At 40.3% G+C, this 21,841-nt stretch overlaps 3 protein-coding genes across 17 annotated transcripts in view; 2 read left to right on the top strand and 1 right to left on the bottom strand.

Moving 5' to 3' along the window:
- SNF4Agamma (SNF4/AMP-activated protein kinase gamma subunit) overlaps positions 1–18,344 on the top strand; it is a 74,685-nt gene extending 56,341 nt beyond the window's left edge. For 8 of the 15 annotated variants that reach the window (XM_089476327.1, XM_089476326.1, XM_089476325.1 and 5 more), the window contains 6 exons: positions 7,473–7,606; positions 11,956–12,004; positions 15,927–16,217; positions 16,292–16,470; positions 16,802–17,005; positions 17,073–18,344. In XM_089476327.1, coding sequence (XP_089332453.1) covers positions 7,473–7,606; positions 11,956–12,004; positions 15,927–16,217; positions 16,292–16,470; positions 16,802–17,005; positions 17,073–17,927 — 1,712 coding nt within the window. In that variant the 3' untranslated portion in view covers positions 17,928–18,344. Of the gene's footprint in view, positions 1–3,361; positions 4,043–5,463; positions 6,181–6,704; positions 7,342–7,472; positions 7,607–9,040; positions 10,556–11,955; positions 12,005–13,047; positions 13,416–15,472; positions 15,839–15,926; positions 16,218–16,291; positions 16,471–16,801; positions 17,006–17,072 lie in introns of those variants that run through there. The other 7 variants (XM_089476328.1, XM_089476329.1, XM_089476331.1 and 4 more) reach the window with 4 other exon arrangements.
- A 444-nt stretch (positions 18,345–18,788) lies between these two features.
- Positions 18,789–20,375, top strand: Smyd5 (SET and MYND domain containing, class 5). The gene is made up of 4 exons (XM_089476348.1): positions 18,789–19,122; positions 19,175–19,657; positions 19,716–19,893; positions 19,954–20,375. Exons 1-4 carry the CDS (start codon positions 18,955–18,957, stop codon positions 20,301–20,303), a joined length of 1,179 nt encoding a protein of 392 aa, XP_089332474.1. The 5' UTR covers positions 18,789–18,954; the 3' UTR covers positions 20,304–20,375.
- Positions 20,376–20,653: 278 nt separating this feature from the next.
- Positions 20,654–21,840, bottom strand: Ddrgk1 (DDRGK domain containing 1). The gene is made up of 2 exons (XM_089476352.1): positions 21,613–21,840; positions 20,654–21,547 (listed from the first exon to the last, which is right to left on the bottom strand). Exons 1-2 carry the CDS (start codon positions 21,701–21,703, stop codon positions 20,706–20,708), a joined length of 933 nt encoding a protein of 310 aa, XP_089332478.1. The 5' UTR covers positions 21,704–21,840; the 3' UTR covers positions 20,654–20,705.
- Between the last annotated feature and the right edge of the window lies 1 nt (position 21,841).

Below are 21,841 nucleotides of genomic sequence, written 5' to 3' on the forward strand. Positions count from 1 at the left end.
TCAAAGTAAATGTGAGCTATTATTAAAACATGTTAACTGAACAGTCTGATGTCATTTACAGCTTATGTAGGGTCAACATATGTCTATTGCCTAACATCTAGATGCGGTAGCAGTTTGACAGCTATAGCTCTCGTTTATCAATTAACATATGTAATTTCATCAACAGAATTTGTATATATTATGATGACTGTTCTTAGTTAAGCAATTCAATATTTATATATTCATCTTATTCATTTCACTCTCTAACAGTTTTACGTTAACATTCATGTTAAAAAACAATTTAATAATAAATAGTTTTAGCTCCCATTAACAGTTTATTACACACACGTATGGCAGCTTAACAGCCCACAGCTTAACATACCTACTTTTATTAGAGCTACTAAAAACACTTACCATCTATTTATAGGTCCCACTTCCACACAGCAGAGTAATTTCTATTCAAACTGCTTTTCCGTAGCTTTTGTTTTGTTTGTGTGAAGTTTTTGATAAATTGATTCCTAATGTCACAATTATCGTTCGGTTTCGGGCGCAAAAATCCAAGCGCGTGAAAATCATTTAATGTCATAGATAGCTAGGTATTATCTGATTGTGTCAATAGAGTTCAATTGGATTGACAAACGCTATAGCGGAAGAGAGACTGGATTCGTTTATTGTTTAAGTATAAATAAAAGTCGCGCCTCTCATTTATATTTAACTAACGATTTTTCCGGCTATTGTTGGTTTTGTTAATAAGTCAATTGTCGTTTCCATTAAGGATACAAACAAAAAGCGAACCCATTAAATGATTTGAGACCCCAACGGGGCGCCGCCGTGCGAGCTCAACTTAACTCTACTTATTTCTTCGAGTACCTAATTACCAGGGTATCAAGTATTTACCGGTAGGTAACACAGCGCCGTAACCGGCTCATTTTCAATGCAAATCTTGCCGGTTCGACTGCTAGTGCAAACAGGAATGGGGCTCTATAGCGTATATTCAAATGTTATATAACAGAGAACAAACCGAGAACTCTGCTGCGATCAAGTAGCGTCAGTTTGTATAATTATCGAAGAGAGGGTCCCAAAGGTCGCTTTTTGTGCCTAACGAATTCGGGAAGCACTTTGTGCTTTTTGTATGAATCACACAATGAATTATCAATCGGACGACTTGAATCGTGTCTGTTTTTAGGTTTATGGAATCACCAGTAATTTAAATTTGCAAATTTATGCACGTGTAAACAGTATATTAAGTGAATTGATCAACTGTATGCCCCTGTAATATGAATAATGCAAAGCCCAAGTGGGCTCGTCTCACTTAACACTTTGTATAACAGTCGTATAACAGTTATCTTATACTGCAACTTATCGAACATAGTATACCCGTTGCTTAGCACCTATTGCTTAGGAAAATTATAATTAGACAATCAGTTATAGTATTTACAGTATTATTAATTAACAACACATGGAGGGTGCAACGTATAACAGTCTTGGGTATAACCTAGCATTGCATTATAAATGTGAAAGCATTTCGTTTACATGGTGAATAAAATTTAAGTATAATAACATTTATATACTTAAGTATAGCACTCATTTATAGAACGACTGACAGCACTAGCAGCTTACGTATAAAAGTTTAATGCACTATCCATGAACCAGCTCGGGATCATCCATCATGTTGCGTATTGGCAACGATTCAAAAGAAAACAGAATGAAATACAACGAAAAATTACATAAAACGCATTCAATGACTTTTCGATGCACTTTAACGAATCTTTTGATGAAGGTTCTTTTGTCTGTTTTGCCTGCCATCCCCTGAGAACCTACGACTAATTAACGTGAAACAAAAGGAATTGAAAATTGCAAAGTTTTGTTCTTCTCATTTTGCTGTTTAATTTCGGTTGAGAGACGTTTCCGGTTGCATTTGCCTAATTGCATGCGGAACTGCAGGCAGTTAGGAAACATGAGCAACAGGAGGAAGACTGATAGAGAGAGAGAGAGAGAGAGAGACTGAGAGTAAACGAGTGGGAGGCATATATATATATCAGATGCACATTAAAACTGACAACGTTGCATTGATATCAGTTGGCTTTCCCGATTATAATGACAGCTTTATGGGCTTGTGCATTGCCCAGTCGCAAGTCGCCTAAACGCGAGCGCCAAGGTCAGGCCAGACACTTTATTGTAATAATTTATAAAACTCAACGAGCGTTAAGTTCAAAGTTCGAGCTCAAGGCTGGGCTGCATGTCGGCCAACAGTAAATAGAATAGACTCTGTGTCAACTGTGTGCAGAGGTCACTGACTCGACTGTGACCTCAACGTTGTGATGCAGACAGTTCTCATAGTATACAGAGAGATATACATAATTTAATTTTGTATTCTATGTATGAAATATCAAATTGATATTTATATATGTACATACATATTGCTTATCAGTACAAAAATATATTTCAATAATTTTCAACAAATATTTATTGCTCGAATTCTGCGCTGAGTCATCGAACTCATAAAAACCTCTATAATTGCTTACGATTCCCAAACAAAACTCAGCAAATTTGTTTTTGTGTAATCGGAGTTTTCTGAAAGGGAACTTTCAAAAATTCGCCTAACTAGGCACATTCTGAAACTTTTGCACCAATGCACATGGCGCATGTTCAGTTCATGACGCAGGGCATAATACCTTAAAAAAAATGATAAAATGTATAAATATATATACCTATATATGCATACATATATAAGCATATCCGATTCCCAATCACGTTCAAGGTAAATGCTGGCCAAAATAGCTAGAAAACTGACAGCAAAGCGGTTTCATATTCAATCGAAAAAATTGACAAAAAAAAAAAAAAGGAAAAAAGAAAATTAATGAAACGAAAACAATATTTTTGCTCTAAAGAATATTGTACACTGTGCAAAAAGTTGGCGTTGATTCGTTCCATTTTTTCAGCTATGCATTTTTTAACTCTAAATATTATGTAGATATATGTATATGTAGTTAACTCTGATTGAGTAAACAGTGCATTGCGCAGTCGGTTATAGCCGATTTGTTCATAATACGGCCAATAAAAACGTAAACAAATTTTATAACTGTTCCTTATAAAATGTTGTGTTTGGTTTTGCTTTCAATTTGCTGACAAGTTGAGGGCCATATAACTAGAATTTGAGGGGGGCTGGCTTATCTGGACTCCTGTCTGGTGGGGGTCTGTCTAAGATAGGCGACGGCGCTCTGATAAGACTTATCACTTATTCATTTTGCATTTGCTGATAGGCTTTAAATATTCCATCAACTTGACCTAAATGCGCAATTCGAGTTTTCAGCATGGCTATGAGCTAATATACGCATAACATATTTATGTATTTACGTAAATACAAGAATATATACAAATAAGTGTATGTATTACGTTTTACATGCTTTCACTTTCAGAATAGCGCATGCGTTGTTCCGCTCAGTAGCATTTCTCCTTCTCTGGAGTAAAGGACACGTTCTTTGCGGTGTATTTTTTGCAGATTCTGTTTTATTTTATTTTTTACTTTATGGGGCCCTTATTTATGACCTCTCAGCAAAAAGATTAACAGCTCCCAAAGGATTTCCAATAGGAAAAGAAAACCAAAAATCTGCTTAATGCGCACTTAACCTATCCACTTCATTTCTATTCCACTCTGTTAATGCATTTGCATTTCAAATTGCAAGTGTGGAAATGGTTTATTTAATTGCACAATGCTTGCCCAAGGTCGTTATTAATGAGAAGTGTTGTTCATTACACTGATGGCCGCGGCATGTTCGACATGTAAACAACACTAAAAGCAAACCAAGCAACCCATCACCCACCTACCGCTGTTAGCTGTTAGCTGTTAACAGCGCGCTGTTAGCGGGCAGCATCATTCAGCTGCTAACCAATGTCTTTTACGCTGCGGAACATACGCTCTCCATACGCTTCCACTCGCTCTCCCTCGCTTGGGCTCTCTGCTGGCACTTGTTTACGTATTGCACGTGCACTCAATGTTTCTTTTTCTTTCTCGCATGTTCAGTCTGCGCTGGCATTTTTAGACTAACGGACGTGTGTTTGTGTATGTTCTTTCTATTTTATTCAGTGTGTCTGTGTGTGTGGGTGGGTGTGTACGTGTATGAGCGTCTCAATAATTCGCATAATTCACACAAGTTTGATTACGGTTGCGGTTGTGGGTGAGCGGAGCTGTTTGGCTGCTTGGCTGCAACTTAACCTCAATTGAACTTACGCTCGATTGCGCAAACATTTTATCAGCTTTTTTGTGCGTCTCCAAAATGTAATCAATAAACGTAATTACGCGCTCGCAACTTAAACATGTATATCATGTCACTTGTTTATCATATTCTCCTTCTACTTTGTTATTATTTTGTTTTTCTTTTCTTACATCTATTTTCGTTTTGATAATAAAAATAGAACTATGTACGTTTGCCGCCACACATGTTGATATTCAAGCAGAGCGCGAGTACAGGTGCTAGAAAATTCAAACTATCGGCATTTTGAAAAGAGAGAGAACGAAAGAGTGTATTACAGTGCGAACATATCTATACGTACAAATATGAATGTACAAATGTATGCCAATTAAAGGAGTTTTACCTATTAGCAATACTACCTAGGTCGATACAGCGGCTCAGACAACTAGTTCGACATAGTCCCATTGTAGGGGAAATATCAAACACGCTGAAAGAAATTTTAAAACACAGTGAAAGCTCCGATGGAAATCTTTTTTCGATCAATCATATGTATATTTGTTGAAAAGTTTAATCTTTTGTATAATTTATAATATTGTATTTATGCGATATCTTTATTTGACGTCAACTCAAGCAAAGCTGTTGCTCGCTCGATTGAGCTTTTACTGCATACATACATGCATGTTAATACGGCGACACTGTCAATCAGGTGACTAAAATGTCACAAGCAATATCGCGCCGCTTGCTGTGTGAATAGGCGCAGAGCATTTTCAACTGTGTGCGGTATACAGCACAAAGAAGAAGAACGAGAGCGCAACAGCTGTTGCAGCAGCCGCAACAATGCAAAATAAAAGCAACTCGCGCATTGACACAACGGCCTTTGGGTGTGGGTTGAACTTTTTCAAGTGCAAGCTGCGTAGTCGCTGGCCGCTGTTAAGTCGCACAACAGTGAATGCAAATGTTTGCACTTTCTGTTACAGTCGCTGTTAAGTCAATGTTGTTATGTTAACAACTTGCTCAAATAGAGCAATAATTAAATACACGCACGATCAGCGACCTGTGCTAGCATTTATATAAATAATAATAGTACGACAAACAAAATTTTAAATAACAAAAAAATTGTATATGTATACTCAGTCACGCCGACGTCAACGTCGTCTGCAGCTTTGACTTAATTTGAGTGCGTTCAACTTACGACGTTTTTCCAAGCGTGAAAGAGAGCCAAAGAGCAAAAAGCACAAAGCTCTTTGACAAGTGCAACAATGACAACATCTAACGTGCTCTTCATTTACAGTGCAAGGATTATGTGACTTTAACAAAAGAGAAAGATAAAGAGAGTGAGAGAGCGAGAGAAGGTGGAAAGAGAGTGAAAGTGCAAATATTAAAAAAATATAGCTGTATATAAATTTAAAAAACTTTTTGACAAACGCATAAGGTGCAATCAATCGATCACAATACATTTGTCTACACTGCGTCATAAAAGTGTAGCAACGGCAACAAAATGCACGGTCTCTCCCATCTCTATCGGCAGCACGCCGTGGAGAAGCAAATAAGCGAAGGCAGCGTCGGCGTCGGTGCCAGGGGCAGCAGCGTTGACAGCTGGTCCCATCGGAACAGCTCCAGAGACTCATATGAGCCATCCAGCTCGCTGCAGGAGCGTACACTCTACTGCACGGAATCCTCCTCGAATAGTTCCAGCAGCAATTCAAATAACTCCAACAATTCGGCGCTGGGCGGCGTGACAGGCAGCGCCTATTCGCAGTGGCAGACGGAGCGCCACTCGCAGCCGCAGGCCGTGCCCGATGCCCACAAGTCGCTGGCCAACCATCATCATCAGCACAGCAACTACAACAACTCGCCGCTGCATCAGGCCAATGGCGGCGGCCAGAGCGGACACCGCAGCTCCTACGACAGCTGCTACGGCGGATCGGGCATCAGCGGCAGCTTAAAGCGCACACCATCCTCGAAGCGCTGCATGTTCGAAAGATCTCACAGTCCGGCTATTTATGGCGTAAGCAAAGATCAATCAATTGGCCAGCATTGCAGTTGACCCTGTTTCGGACCGTAGCACTCGAAATTAATCGATGTTTAGATCAGCGCTTTAGTCATTTGTCATCAAATCACGCAGCTTGTTCGCAATCTATCAAGTCCATCTCACGACTCACGATTCATCGTGGGGTGCTGACAGTTGCAACTGTTAGCGATAGATAAACTTGTTTCATATCGACAGAATTTAATTGAGAACGGTATTTCGATTGATTTTATTTATAATACATATATAAATTCCAAATTAAATTTAAATATTTAGTTCAGATTCAATGTAATTGCAAACACATACCTTGGTAGCTATCGATTTTATATTTCGGCCGACTTCATCGGTAATCGACGATTAGTTGTATGATTTCCGATAGCAGTGAGATGGATGCACAGCTGTTTGTGGACTGATGAAATAAGTGCTGCAGTCCCTGAGGCAGGGTTCCACTGCAATCGAAGGTTTCGCAATGCACGTCAGCTAAACACACACATTATTTACAGAGCATGCGCCGCGGCGCACCAGACTTTGGCTCGCCACCGGCCGCTCAGCCGCCGGGCGGCTACTTTCCACACGATCTCGATGATATTTACGAGAGTGGCGCGGATCATCAGTATTTTACGCACACGGGCGCCAGCGGACCGCAGCGCAGCTCGGAGCGACCCACTGCCATATCGATATTTCACAGAGTGAACGCAGCAGCCCACTCGATGGATGACTACAGTACGGGCGGATCGCGTCAGTCCGTCTACAGTATGGACAGCGGCACGCTGAATGTGTCTGTGGGGCGGCAGCGCTTCGACAATTCGTCTTTTGCCAAAAGTCTCAGCATTGACGAACAGGAGCCTAGCCACAAGGAGGAGCACCACAAGCACAAGTACCATGGTCAGCATCATCATCATCATCATCACAATCATCACTCCATACAGGAGATGCTCAAGTCCCTGGGCAAGAAGATGCACGTGTGGCCGAGGAAGAATCATGATGCTCAAAGCGTTTGCACCTCCCCGCTCAACGATCCGCAGGAGAACTTCCGTACCCGCTCAAAGAGTCTCGATGTGAACACGCTCTCTAGAGCCAATCGCATTTTGGAGGATTGCGGCGAGACCTACAAGATCTACGAGCGCATTGTCAACGAAGGTAACATTGGTTCTCTTAAATCTGGGTACTTGCTGTCTAGCTTAGAGTTAGTTCCTAACTCACGCTCTCTTTTATATCACTCTTTCTGCCAATGCCCTTAACTAATTCTGGATTCTCTTCTCTTTAATTAGGTGCTCATATGCGGCGCGCGTCGGCTGATTTGGAGAAACGGCGTGCGTCGGTGGGTGCTGCCGGTCGTAGCTATCGAGGCGATGGCACTCTAGATCCACACCATGCAGCCATACTCTTCAGAGACTCCAGAGGTGTAAGTACTATTAGGTTACCCAAAACTTCAGTTATTTAGTCTCTATTCTTAATAAATTCAGTTAACAGCTAAGAGTTCAGTAAAAGTTACTAAATTCATAACTTAAATATTAGTCTATTCTATTCTATTCTGTTTTCCCTCATTTATTCATTATTGAAATTAAATCGATTGAAAGCAAGCTCTACCTTAATTTCCCTACTCAAATTGTCGTAACAATTCCATTTGGTACTTATTATTTTTGCCAAGATAAAGAAATTCCCCTTAGAATTGCCCGTCGCATGCTATCCGCAGTATTAGTTTGACATTGACAAATAGCTTGATGCCGCATTCAATTATTTCCTCTCCTCCTTTCCCTTTTCATTCAGTTAGCATAATTTCCTTGCTAGGTCAGCAGTGTGCGACTTTATTTCTGCAAGCTTTTATTTTGTCCGAGTGACTTTCTGTTGCTGCCCTCGAGTATGCAACGGATTTTGTAGCAGAAAACTGCTGTAAACATTTCAGTTTAACAGATGTTAATGTGCGCGCTGTTTTTATAGCTTTTGAATTTATTAGCTGTTTTTTTTTTTTTTTGCGAGTAACATTTGTTATGGTTTTCCTGATAATAATATCACTGAGAGGCTATAAACTATTAGTCATAATTTCAATTTAGTTTTCTGAGTGGGCGCTACTCCAGCTAGCGCACATTGCCATTAACATTACCATTATCGTCGATCGTTTTGTTCTATATTGTTGTTGACGTAACCACAAGGTCAACGTAATTGGCTTAAATATTCTTACAACGAACGCCTTGTTTACAATTTTTTCACACTCCGCAACGTAGTCATTAAGGCGGAACTGGCTTCGTCGTTGTTGTTGCCTTATGTATTGACAAGTACGACATTTTACGCCGCTAACAAGAATTGTTGCCAAAGTCCTCTCTCTGGCGCTCTTGACGTCAGCTGCGGAGAAAGCCTCACGCAATGGCTAGCATAGTAAAGTATATATGCGTGTGTGTTTGTGTCAGCTAATTATGATTAATTATCGTGCGCATTTCACATAATTCATATGCGATTGCTTTATGCGAAGTCCAACTGAATATCAATTCAAATTCTCTCTCGCTCTCTGTGTCCACAATCTGTAGCTGCGTTTACTTTGTTTATCGGCCTCTTGAGTATATTTACAAAAGAAGCTTTTCACTGCGGCCTTCTTTTCATAATCTGTCTCTTTTGCTCTCTCGCTCTCTCTCTGTCTGCAATGGCGCTGTTAGCACTCGCCCACTGCTTACTGCTTATCCTATGTGTATGTGGGCGAGCACTTAGCACTTGGACTCGCTCTCTCTTTGAAATGCACGCTCTCTATTTGTTGTTGTTGCTGTTTTTGTTTTTTCTTTTTTGAAGAAGCTTCAAGAATGCGAACGAACGAATGCCATGCGTTTTTTTGGTTGATACACTTGGATAGGCAGAGTGCTTGGTTATCGCAGTGCAATTTGTGATTGTTGCAGTGCACTTAACTAAATTTAATTATAGATTAAAACAAACACTGCAGATTAATAGAGGCAATCTGTTTATGAGTGAAATAAGTGTATACATATGTATACTCAACGGCATGATGGAAACCTTTTGTTTAGTGTGTTTGAACTTCGATACGACATAGATTGGCCTCTCTGCGTTGTTTGCATGTGTTCGTGTGCATGTGTTTACTTAAGCTTTAGCACTCGCACACATACATACTCACGCACACACACGTGTTGATCATATGGCAGCAACGCTCAACAAACTGTTAACCAGTTTACGTTTACATTTGGGAGCGCGCAGACGTGCCCGGAACCGTGAATAGCAAACGCAAAAAGCAACGCTCGCTTGCAAATTTTCCAATATATACGCATATCGTTTCCCTAGCACGCGAGCGCGTTTTATCAGTGCAGTGCGTGAGTGTAGGTGAGAGTGTTCTTAGTGAAATTATTGCAGTGCGCGTGTATTTGTGTATTTGCACATGTATCGTCGTCGCTATTCCGCGTTTGAGCCCAGCACACCTCGTGTTGGTGTGCTGCCCTCAGCAGCAGCAGCAGCGGCAGCGGCTGGCCTGCCACAGCAGACAGCTTCCAAATTACTACACAGCAACAACAGCAATAACAATGGGAAATTAAGCGTCCGCTTTGACCCAAATCTGCCCGATAATGACAGTGACAAGAACAACAACAGTAGCAGAAGCAAAGAGAGAACCTATGAGAGCTTAGGCGGCAGCTATGACAGTTTGCACGCGAAGGTTGCCCGCAAAGCGCGCTCTCTTAGCAATTCGCCGCTATACCGAAAGAGGCGCTACAGTCATCTGCCCACTCTGTTGTCAAGTAACGGAACCGCGGCCGGCGCAAACTATCAGCTGCTGAATAGCACAAATCTCACAGATTTTATGGATGGTCAACGCCAATCGCAGCACGTAAGCAGACGCGATGACAACATCGGCTCCAGCAGCAGCAGCAGCAGCAATAGTAGCAACGGCAGCAGCAATAACAACAACAACACTAAAGTCAAACAAAAAGATTCTAGAAAACTGTCAGCAACTCTGTCGGCTGCTATGCCGGCAGTGCTGATGCGTCGCAAGGCAGCAATGAACAATAATAAGAATCAAGAGCAACAGCAGCAACAACAATCGCAGCAGCAGCAGCAGCAGCAGCAACGCAGTAACAACAATAGCAACAGCATTGCAAATGGTCTGATGCCTGGCAAGCGTCTGTCTGCAGGTCATTCACCGGTTGCTGGCCGCAACGAGCTGGCTGCTGGTGGACTGCAACAGTCGCTGGTCTATCAGCGGCGCAGCAGCAGCCAAAGCACCCACAATTCGCCACGGCATTCGTCACCCGCGCCGGTGCATCAGTGTCTGCTCTTGCGGCGACGCAGCGACTACAGCATTGAGCAGATCGAGCAATGGAAGCGACAGCAACAACAACTGCAGACGGGGCGAAAAATTAGCGTAAGTGGTGAGAGAGAAAGAGATATATCGATAGCGTGAGTGGGAGCGAGAGGATAATATCGAAAATTCGTTGACAGCAAAGCTTTCGAGTGCTCCTGTTGTTTTTTCTTGTTGTTTACAGCAGTTTTAGGCATTTCTATTTTATCTTGCATTCGCCTTATTTCACCGAACAGCTTTTGCTGTGCTCAGTGTCAATTTAATTGCCTTGACGCTGCCGTCGCATTTGGTCAGCAGTTGAGAGCTCGTTTATCGTAGAGAGAGAGAGAGAGAGTGAGAGCTAATGGCATTCTCTCCCTCTTCCTCTGTTGCTCTCTCGCTCACTGTCTAATTGTTTACAGAGATTGCAAACTTTTCGAATGGCTGTTTGCCTATGGCACTTACGATTGCTACTCATTCCACAAATGCACATTTCAATGCTAATTTCAAATAAAACTTTTCATCTATATATATTCAACGCAGACGCATGATAAATGCGCATAACAGAGCTAAAGAGATAGGGAGGATGAGAAAGAGAGAGAGAGAGAGAGAGAGACAATGAGAGTAACTCATAAATATTTATATTGAAGTTTGCATTCCTTTATCTGCGATTGCGTCGCCTGTTTTCTGATTAAGCGATTACGTCTTGGAGCACTGCTCGTGCTCATTCAGATAAACATATGTACACACACTCATACTTATAAACACACGCGGTTATATTTAGGTAATTGTATTCATACACTTTAAAAATAATAGGCCAATTGATATAGTGACAATCGGTGTGACCCGAATTTAAAATACTATTTAGTCGGCCTGCACATTGTACCTTGAAAATGATAATGGATGCTGCTGGGATAGTGTAATCAAAAAATACGACTTCTACTAGTATACGAGTTTTATTTGAGTAATTTATCTGACAATTTGTTATCTGATTTAGCTGTTATACATGAGATACGACTAACGCTTTAACTCAAATAGTAAATAGCTTATGTATTTGAGACGTAAAACAAACATGTGTAATTTACTTATATGTAAACGTGACTTTAAGATTACGTTAAACATATGCACAGCAAATGGAATTGCATTTTAACATAATTATGTTAATCCCTTACGTTTTATTACATTTACATTTAACATTGCTTTATTGCCTTAAGAACCAAGCTTTTATTACTGTTATTATTGCATTTTAACATAATTATGTTAATCCCTTACGTTTTATTACATTTACATTTAACATTGCTTTATTGCCTTAAGAACCAAGCTTTTATTACTGTTAATATTTAACATAAGTCAGTTACTTGCATCACATATTACGTCGTCTCTAAAATTGGCATGTTATTTTCTTATGACGTATGATATTAACATAATTAAAGTTGCTAATGAATTTCTCAAACAACTTAAACAATATTCTGTCTCCTTTGCAGTTGCCGCGTGCCGATCCCTTCTTGGACAAAGTAAACCTTTCAGATTTCGGTAAGTAAACCAAAAACAAACCGGGGGCTCGTTTGGGATTTGAGAGGAAAACTGTTAAACAAATTCATATATCGTTCAAATAAATTAGCAGCTACACTTGGCAACTGGCCAAGAAGAGGCTGAGGCATCAATACTTCTTTCTTTTTTTATCTGTCGGCACACGTCGCGACACTTAACCACGAAGAACAGATGTATAGATATTATATAAATAAATAAATATGTATATGTACATATGATTTAATCAAAATCATATATCACAGGGATTAAACGTACAACATTGCGTAGGTAGCAGGAAAATTATTTAGTTATAAAGCTCTGCAGCGCGATAAACATGTTCGAATATTAACTACGAATATATGTATATAGAAATGTATTGACTATGTGTGTATTGTAGAGTCCATTAGTGATGCGTATCTGGTTGACGTAGATGCTGAACACACCTCCTTGTTTTTTAGTTTCATTAGCGCTAATTATAAGTTCCCAAAGGCGCCCCGAGATGATCTATCTGCACATCTCTCTCTCTCTCACTCTCTCAATCTGACTGTTTCTCTCTTTGTGTGTCTGGCTTTCACTATGTCATTTGTCCGTTTGCAATTTCCCATTGAAATTTGTGCATTTGGCTGCCAATTCGATGCATTTCATGAACATCATTAGCGTCATATTCAATATGATATTTGGACGGATCTGCCATTATAGATTATAAAATTTGTTCCGCAATTTTTGGTTTGTTTATTTAGAAGTTGATCTTGAATAAATACACCTATACACAAGAGTCGACTGTATATGTATGTGTATATCGCTCTCTGCATTTGTATACACTAGCAAAAGTATTGGAATTTCGTTGCCAGGAAAATAAAATCTTTTATTTAAACAGAAATATAACACAGATGTTAACTCGATTAAATCAGCTTAAATTGAGCCTTCATTGAAAATTGAGAATTTTTAATGTGAAAAACTGTTATACAGTTGATTAAGAATGCGTTTTTACCTATAATAAAGAAATTTATTATGCTGGAATGAAAGACAATATATTTCTACAATTCTAAAGTTTCTATAAGAATTTATATGAATTCAGACGTCGAACAGAATTTCCCTTCCATTATACTCTATAGCAGAAAGGGTATTCTAATTTCGGTGCAGCGAAAATTAAACAACAAATAAATTCTTTTTTGTTTTTGTGTTGATTTTTTTTCTGCTTTGTGCTTTGCGCGAAAAAGTTTTTCGCTTTTCCGACCAATGGGAAAAGCGAAATACACAAAAACAGCAACAGAGACGGTAGAATCAGTTTATGATAAAATCTCGAGACGTTTGGACGGGCGACAAATAAACAAGCAAAGCGCCGCGCTTCACAAACAAAATAGATATTACCTGTTTAGCTCTACAGAGAGAGAGAGAGAGAAGAAAAATAAAAGTATATACACAAAGTGCTGGATATTAACTAGAACTAAAGATCGGTCAAATACAATGGACTGCAGTTGAAGGTCTAACGACGTCTGTTAAAGCACCCATTAGTCACTGTGGAAGAATTCGTTAAAAGAAACAAATAGAAATATTCGTCTATATATTCATTCAGGCGCCGCGACGCCAGCTAAAGAGAAGCTGCCACAATTGAAATCGTTTTGCAATTGTTTAAAACAGAACAAATAACAAAAACAACACTGAATTAATGAAAAAGAACTCAAAGCATTTTAATTAACTTGTGCGAAAACAAAAAAAATATATAAATGAAAGAAAAAAAAAAAAAACAAAACGATATAAAAAATTAAAAAAAAAAAATAGAAGAGAAATCAATCAGAATAGCAACAGCAGCAACAGCAAACATTTAAATGATAATACGAAAAGAGATATATAGCCACATAATACACACACACATGCACACACGCACACCTTCGCTTGGGAACAGCCTTCACCTTTTTTCTATCTGCTTCTTCATTGTTTCAGTTATTTATCTCAACCTTCTTATTTTTGCTTTATTTTTTTAATTCTTTGCCCTGGCAACATGTTTAAAAAAAAGGCAAATAAACAATAAGAAAATTAAACAGCAATAAAGTCTCCATTAGGAAAGAGAAAAATCGAAAAAAATGCATATATCAATATGAGCAATATTTGCTATATATTTGTATATATATTTGATAATATATCACTTATCTCGAGCAACCTTCGTTTTTTATTTAGACGTTGCTGCTTCTTCGTCTTTTTGGCAGCTTTGTCAGCGCAGACAGCGTATAATTTGTTAAAAAACAGCAACAATAAATATGCAAAAAAAAAAAAAAAAAAGTGTGGGAGATTAAACTATGAAGCAGATGAGGCAAATATATGATGTTTCCACAATAGTAGTATCAGTCCATTTGGATTAGATTGGCAAAAGGGTGAAAGAAAGGCAAAGCAAAATGGAAAGTAAAAAGGTTTTAACTATGAATTTTTTACCTACCAATTTAAGTTTTCATTATATTTTCATTTATATTTTATACTTTCGTTTATATTAGCAGAAATTCAAAAAATATTTAAAATATTTAACAGGAAAACATTCAAAAAATTATATTTTGATTTATTAATAATGCTTAAAAAAAGGTTTTAAAATAGACATTTTTCAAATGCTATATAGAGAGGTTCAGTTCAAGAAACGCGTGCCAATTCAGCTAATTTGACATTGATCTATTTGAATGCTGAAAATTGGTATATTTTCAATATTCCAAAGAGTGGTTCATCATCAGTTCAAAGTGAAAAGCATTTGCCATAAATTATAATATCGCATTCTCATACCATTTCGAATTATTTGTTGAAAAGCAATGAAAGATCGAGGCCCCTAGGAGCGAGGCGCTCGTACAATGTTTGGGTAGGTTAATTAATTTCTTGGCACACATATTTAACCAATGTTCTCAAATAGGGCGCTCGGACAATGCTCAATTTATATATACAAACAATATATTGTTGTCATTTTTGTTTGGGTACGCTCTCTGCATTTATCAGTCGTTGACATATAAGTGTTCGGCTATATATGACAGACATTTATTTGATTAACACCCAGCGAAACGCCTGAATGTTTATTCGTTCTCATAGAGCATGTCGCCCGTTGCATAGGGAAGGGTCTCCCCACTGGTGGCAATTGCGTGAAATGGCCGTAGACAATTATTTTGATTAAATGAATTTTCAGTCCGCAGAAATTGTAGGATCTATCTGTAGGAGCTAGCGGCTCGTCAATTTGCTATATTTTCGGCTCTCGCTTTTATTGCAATGCTAAATTTATGTTAATTAAAATGTCTAAATGTAATTTATTGAAATGCAGACAGAAAACAAATTTATGGCCAGCTTACATACATCTATATAGTAAATACATATGTACGTATATATATCCGTATATATCAAGATCTGTTGTTGTCGCTGTTGCTAAATTGTAGAGCAAATAGAATACGATACGATAAATAAATATTTAGAATTTGGTGCATTTGTTTTACGTATCGATAACAGTGAGAAGCGCTTGGAAGGGCGCGTCGCTGTTAAGCCGCTGTTAACGCTCAATTGAACATTCAATTAGCGTTGCTAAACAAAATCGATTCAGTGTGTGCGTGCGTGAGTGCTCCAGTCAATTGGCAGTGCCTCCATTGAGCTGATGGTGCCTCGCCGTGGCTCAATTCAAGCCACCCGATAGCCCCCAAAGCCCAGCTCCTCCTCGTATGTTACAGCTGCATTTCTATTCGAATCATGCGGGCCGCTTGGTGCTCGGCGGCAGCGGTCGACCCAGTGATGTGCTCTGCTATCCATTGGAGAGCATTAAGGAGTTCGAACAGATCTCCGATGCCTGGAAGCGTCTGCTCGCTCAGCTGCTCAAGAAAGGTGCCGAGCGTAGTATAGAATTGCCAATGAATTAGATCGAGCTTAAAGTAAATCCATTTTAACACATGCTTTCCTTTTTTCTTTACAGAGGAGGACGATTCACAGATCTTTGTCAAGTTCTTTCGTTTTCACAAGTGCTATGATCTGATACCCACCTCCGCTAAATTGGTCGTCTTCGACACCCAGCTGCTGGTGAAGAAGGCCTTCTATGCGCTGGTCTACAATGGCGTGCGTGCGGCCCCGCTCTGGGACTCCGAGAAGCAACAGTTTGTGGGCATGCTGACCATCACAGACTTTATAAAGATCTTGCAAATGTATTATAAGTCACCCAACGCGTCCATGGAGCAGCTGGAGGAGCACAAACTGGACACGTGGCGCAGTCAGTATTCATTAGTTATATTACTCGCCTGTATATATTCATTTATTTACTTTCGAACTATTTCTAATTTGCAGGTGTGCTACATAACCAGGTGATGCCACTGGTCAGCATCGGACCGGACGCCTCCCTCTATGATGCCATCAAAATTCTCATACACAGCCGCATACATCGCCTGCCTGTGATCAATCCAGAGAATGGCAATGTTTTGTACATATTGACACATAAACGCATACTGAGGTTCCTGTTTTTATATGTGAGTGAGATCCATTAACTAATGTTAATATTGAAATAGCAAAGATTATAAATAGACCATAACAAATCAGACAGGTGCCAAATGAATTCACTTATGTATCTAAACATATTTACTTTCCAGTCGGAAAAATCTTCCAAAATCAAGCTAAAATGCAAAAAAAAAAAAAAAGCCTGTATAAAGCTCACTTAAAGTTCTTTTGAATATACATACAAGTAAATGAACTTGATAAATAAATTTTGGAATATAATATAGCAGATGATTTCATTTGTTAAACCTTTATCCTTAATGTCTTATATTTATATATCATATTATAATTTCCATTCCTTCACAGATTAATGAATTACCAAAGCCCGCATATATGAAGAAGAGTTTGCGCGATCTGAAGATCGGCACGTACGACAACATCGAGACCGCCGACGAGAACACAAGCATCATCACAGCGCTCAAGAAGTTTGTGGAGCGACGTGTCTCGGCGCTGCCGCTGGTCGATTCCGAGGGACGACTCGTTGACATTTACGCCAAGTTCGATGTGATTGTAAGTGAACTCGAGTGTTTGCCAACTGTTGGGCATAGTGATGCGACATTGTATTTATCTTCCACAGAATCTCGCTGCTGAGAAGACCTACAACGATCTCGATGTCTCGCTGCGCAAGGCGAACGAGCATCGCAACGAGTGGTTCGAGGGCGTGCAGAAGTGCAACTTGGACGAGTCGCTCTACACGATCATGGAGCGCATTGTGCGCGCCGAGGTGCATCGCCTGGTCGTTGTCGACGATCAGTGCAAGGTGATTGGCATCATCTCGCTGTCAGACATATTGCTCTATCTGGTGCTGCGACCGAGCGGCGAGGGAGTCGGTGGCTCCGAGAGCTCACTACGTGCCTCTGATCCGGTGCTCTTGCGCCGAGCAGCTGAGGCGGAGTCGATATCGGAGTCGACAGCGGCACCGCCGCGTAGTCCATCGGCGGCCAGCTCTGGCAACCGCAGCCTTATCGAGGACATACCCGAGGAGGAGGCAACCGCTGCTCCAGCGCCAGCGCCAGCTCCGACGCCGACGCCCAAGAGCGATGCTGATGCTGATAGTGATAATAATAAGTCCGCCAGTGAAGACAAAGCCAACAATAATCAGCATGATCTAGCGGAGGCGTCGACAGCGACGCCAAATGGTGATAGCAATAACAGTCCAGCCGAAGTGTCCTTTGCCGATGAGGCGCATGAACAAGCCGACAATGATGATAGGGGCGGCGATGACGATGACGACAACAATGATGAGGATGTGCGGCATCAGGATGATGTAGTAGAGCGCAAAAAGGCAGCCGCTGCCGCAATCGCTGCAGCGACGCGAACGGACAACGGCGACGAGGACAACGGGCTGAGCAGCGCCGTTTCGGCAGCCTCGGCGCTCGGCCAGTCGCTGGCGACGCCCACGGCGCGCGAAATGGCGCTGGTTAGTGAATAAAAAATTAATTTAATAAATAAAGAAACCCAAAAAAAGAAAGAAAGAAATACACAAAGAAAGCAAGCGAGAAGGAACTAAACAATAAAACTAATTTCAGAGTGGAAAAATTTATATTTGAATATTATTAGATGTTAGGCGCAAAAGTTATTATATACGAAAGAAAATATGATTACAATTATAAACTATAATTATGATTATGATTATGATTATGTATTTTACAACAAAACAACTAAAAACACAACAACACACATACACATCTGTTAACAAAAATGTTTATATATATTATATTTAAAACACGAAAAAAACAAAAACAAAATCAACAAATTACATTAGCTTGTCTTAAAATTTTAAATTATGTAATTGATTATTATATAATAGTATAGTACAAGTCATAAAAACAGTTGTTTCCATTTAAAATATGAGGTGTATTCAATTTACTCGCAAAGGGATCACTGGGAAGGTTTTATTAAAAAGAAAACATTGACAATTGACAGGCATTTGGTTCCATTAATGTGCAACAAAGTTTGTCAGTTACTAGGGAATTTAATAATTAAATTGAATTATAATAGTTATTAAAAATTATGACACTAAATTGATTCGCACATTTATTAAGAGCAGCGCCTGTAAGAAATTTTAAATTCAAACGTTTGGCGCCTTTTGGACGATACTATTGTACACGTATTGTCAAGTCCCGATAGAAGGCTGTGCTCATCACTAGCTGAAATAAATTAAGGCGCAAATGATAAACCGAGCCAAGGAAAAATATACCAAACAGCTAGTATATTTGCAATATTATTGGGTATTTTCCATCAACTTATAAAGTTAATAAATGTCTACAAATGATGTATAATTATTTCACAATAGCATCTATATGTATTGCAATATATTTCAGTAGTGCTGCCATATCTCAAGCATAAATCTTATCGTTATTGATATCGATAGTCAACCAACCATCTGCACGTGCATATTCAAAGAGTGCCCAACTGGTTTATGTTTATGTCAAATTACAATAGTGATTGGCGACAACATGAACTATTTTGAGATACAGGAGCTACCCGGCAAGGGGCGTGCCATAATAGCAACAAAGAACTTTGCAGTCGATGAGGTCATCTTCGAGGAGGAGCCATTCGTGTCGCATCAGTTCTCGTGGAACAAAGCCTATGGCTATGCAGCGTGCGACCATTGCATGCGACCGGTAAATAAGAAAGAACAGCTGTCTGACAGTCCATTTATAACTTAACTTTCAGCTGGAGACATTGCTGGAAAACGTTCGACGTTTGGCCAACAACCAGGCAGTCATGGTGCCCTTGATCGAGCACGATCCCACAGCTGCCTGGTTCTCACAATTCACTCAGTGTCCGCGTTGCAAAGTGCGGTACTGCTCTGAGGATTGCTTGGTGGAGGCACAGAAACGCTACCATCGGGTATCTTGCATGGGCGCCTTCCGGACGGACGATACACATCCCATTAATGTGCTGAACGAGACGTGGAAGAAGATGCACTATCCGCCAGAGACGGGCACAATCATGCTGATTGTTCGCTTGATGGCCATGTATCAACAGAGCAGTAATAAGGCGGACTTTTTGGATCAGCTCCAATCGTTTCAAGCACTGACTGTCAATCGCGAGCAGAAAATATACCACAAGATGCTGGGCGAGAATTTTGAGCAGCAAATGGAGCAACTGTATGTAGCCTTTTGCAATGCATTCAAGAGCGAGGAGTTTGCGATGGCAAGTGATGCCTTAAGCTTCCATTTTATTCAGCTCTAAAGTATAATCTGCTCCACAGTTTACTACACCGGATGCCTTTAAAACCCTGATGGGCATATTGGGCACGAATAGCCAAGGCATTGCCACCAGCGTTCTGGCCCAGTGGGTTAACAAAGTTTCCGAGTTACCGCTGCCTGAGGCGGAGAAGGAAAGCCTGGACACGGTGATCGATCAAATCTATGAGAAAGTGGGAGAGTGTAAGTTGTAGCGGCTATCATTATATAAAAGAAAATATAACATTCGCTATTTCTATTCAGTTGCTGGCGATTTTCTAAACAACGAGGGATCTGGATTATACATTCTACAGAGCAAGGTCAACCACAGCTGTGTACCCAATGCCCAGTCCACGTTTCCCTACTCCAACGATATTGTCGTACTGAAAGCTGTGGCTCCCATTCAAAAAGGAGAAGAGATATGCATTTCCTATTTGGATGAGTGCCAGTTGGAGCGCAGTCGTCATTCCAGGCATAAAATATTACGCGAAAATTATATATTCGTTTGTCAGTGTCCCAAGTGCAGAGCACAGGCCTCTGATCCGGATGTTACCAGCGACGAGGAAGACGACGATGAAGACATGGACGACTGCGATGACGATGATATGCAATAAGTCTACATATTTTAATTAAATTTTAAACTGTATACTCTGCATATGAGTACAAATGTATAAAGAACAAACAGATCGAACTTTGTTATTATTTAGATAAATATTCTATTTTGTTAAAGCTCTGCAGCATTTTGGTGCGCAATGCAATTTTAAAATCCGATAATTTAATACTTATAATCTTAATCCTTAGCCATGTATAAAGCAGGGAGAAATGGTTAACGTCGTTTTAACTTTTTAGTCCACCAGCAAAGCACTCAATTTTTCAAATAGCTGCTGAAGCTTTTTTGGTCACATCAAAGTTCTTGGTATTATCCCACTGAGCCACACCCGGCTCCAAATATGCAGGCAAACAATTTGTATACAATTTTCAACTATATATAATTTATATACAATAGTTAACAAATCTCATTGGACGCTACCTTCGCCAGTTGCAACGGGCGTTAAATTTATCAGCTTATTACTACTCTCTGCCAAATCCGCAATCGATACACGACCTCGCTGCTTGATGAACTTGGCCACGGCTGCCAACTCCGCTTCTGAGACGTAAATGAATTTGCCGCGATCGTCAATGACGCCGGTTATTGTCCCATTTGCCTGCAGCTCTTGGATACGTTCGATGGCTTGCTGAGTTTTCAACTTGAATGCTGTGGCCAAATCTTCTAGTAGAACGACCTTATTGTCCTTGATATACTGTATAAAGTCGGCTAGCAAACTCTCCTTCTCATCGGCGTCGCCTTCTTCGAAACCCTCCTCTTCGATGCTAAACGCGGCCTTCATTTTAAGATACTCCTCGTGCTCTTTGCGCTCACGCTCTTCCTTGGCCAATCGCTCGGCTTCCACTCTTTTGCGTTCCACTTCCGCCTCGAGCTCCTCCTGCTGCTTGCGCTCTGCGTCTTCTTTGGCCTCCTTCACCTTGCGCTGCTCACGATCGTGCAGCTCTTGTTCGCGCTGCAATCGTTTTTGTTCTTTAGCTTCCATTTTGGCGCGTTTCTTGGCGCCCATCTTTTCATCCAGGACAGCACCCTGTGGCACTCGTGGCCCATTCTCGTCACCAGCTGCCGCCGCTTCGTCATTATCAGAGTCTATGGCAGCAGCGGCAGGTGCAGCCGCCGCAGCTGCGGCCGCTGGAGCATTTTGATTCGCACGCAATCGATTGCGCTGATTCCGCGCAATTTGTGCACGCCTTGGCACGCCCTCTTGAGCTCGTTGTGGGACGCCACGTTGAGGTTGCGCAGCTGCTTTTGATTCTGATTGGAAAGTGTTGTAGAGTATAGTGAAATGTATTATATTTTTTTTGCATTTCACTGCATACCTGTCTTTGAATTTTTGTTCTGCAGGAAATATAGCGTTATCAGGATAACTAACAGTGCAATTGCAATGCCAACAAGTAGTATCAAGTCCATTATTTATCTAAAATTGCACCCACAATGCCAAAAGTTAAACGTCAACAAAACTAACAGCTGTTTAGCCAGCGCTGCCACCTATAAGTAATCTTAATTCCTTTTATATAAGTACGCATGTGTGCGTGTGTGTTTTGTTTG

The sequence above is a fragment of the Drosophila arizonae genome, chromosome 2, assembly GCF_054131065.1.
Source record: "Drosophila arizonae isolate 15081-1271.41 chromosome 2, UAZ_ARI_1.0, whole genome shotgun sequence".
In the NCBI taxonomy this organism is placed as follows: Eukaryota; Metazoa; Arthropoda; class Insecta; order Diptera; family Drosophilidae; genus Drosophila; species Drosophila arizonae.

Excerpts from the sequence above, each read along its gene's own strand:
- Smyd5 (XM_089476348.1), top strand. The coding sequence starts at position 18,955 with ATGAACTATTTTGAGATACAGGAGCTACCCGGCAAGGGGCGTGCCATA. Across the intron at positions 19,123-19,174 it reads GCGACCATTGCATGCGACCG|CTGGAGACATTGCTGGAAAA; the intron begins GTAAATAAGAAA and ends CTTAACTTTCAG. Across the intron at positions 19,658-19,715 it reads AGAGCGAGGAGTTTGCGATG|TTTACTACACCGGATGCCTT; the intron begins GCAAGTGATGCC and ends TCTGCTCCACAG.
- Ddrgk1 (XM_089476352.1), bottom strand. The coding sequence starts at position 21,703 with ATGGACTTGATACTACTTGTTGGCATTGCAATTGCACTGTTAGTTATC. Across the intron at positions 21,548-21,612 it reads GAACAAAAATTCAAAGACAG|AATCAAAAGCAGCTGCGCAA; the intron begins GTATGCAGTGAA and ends CTTTCCAATCAG.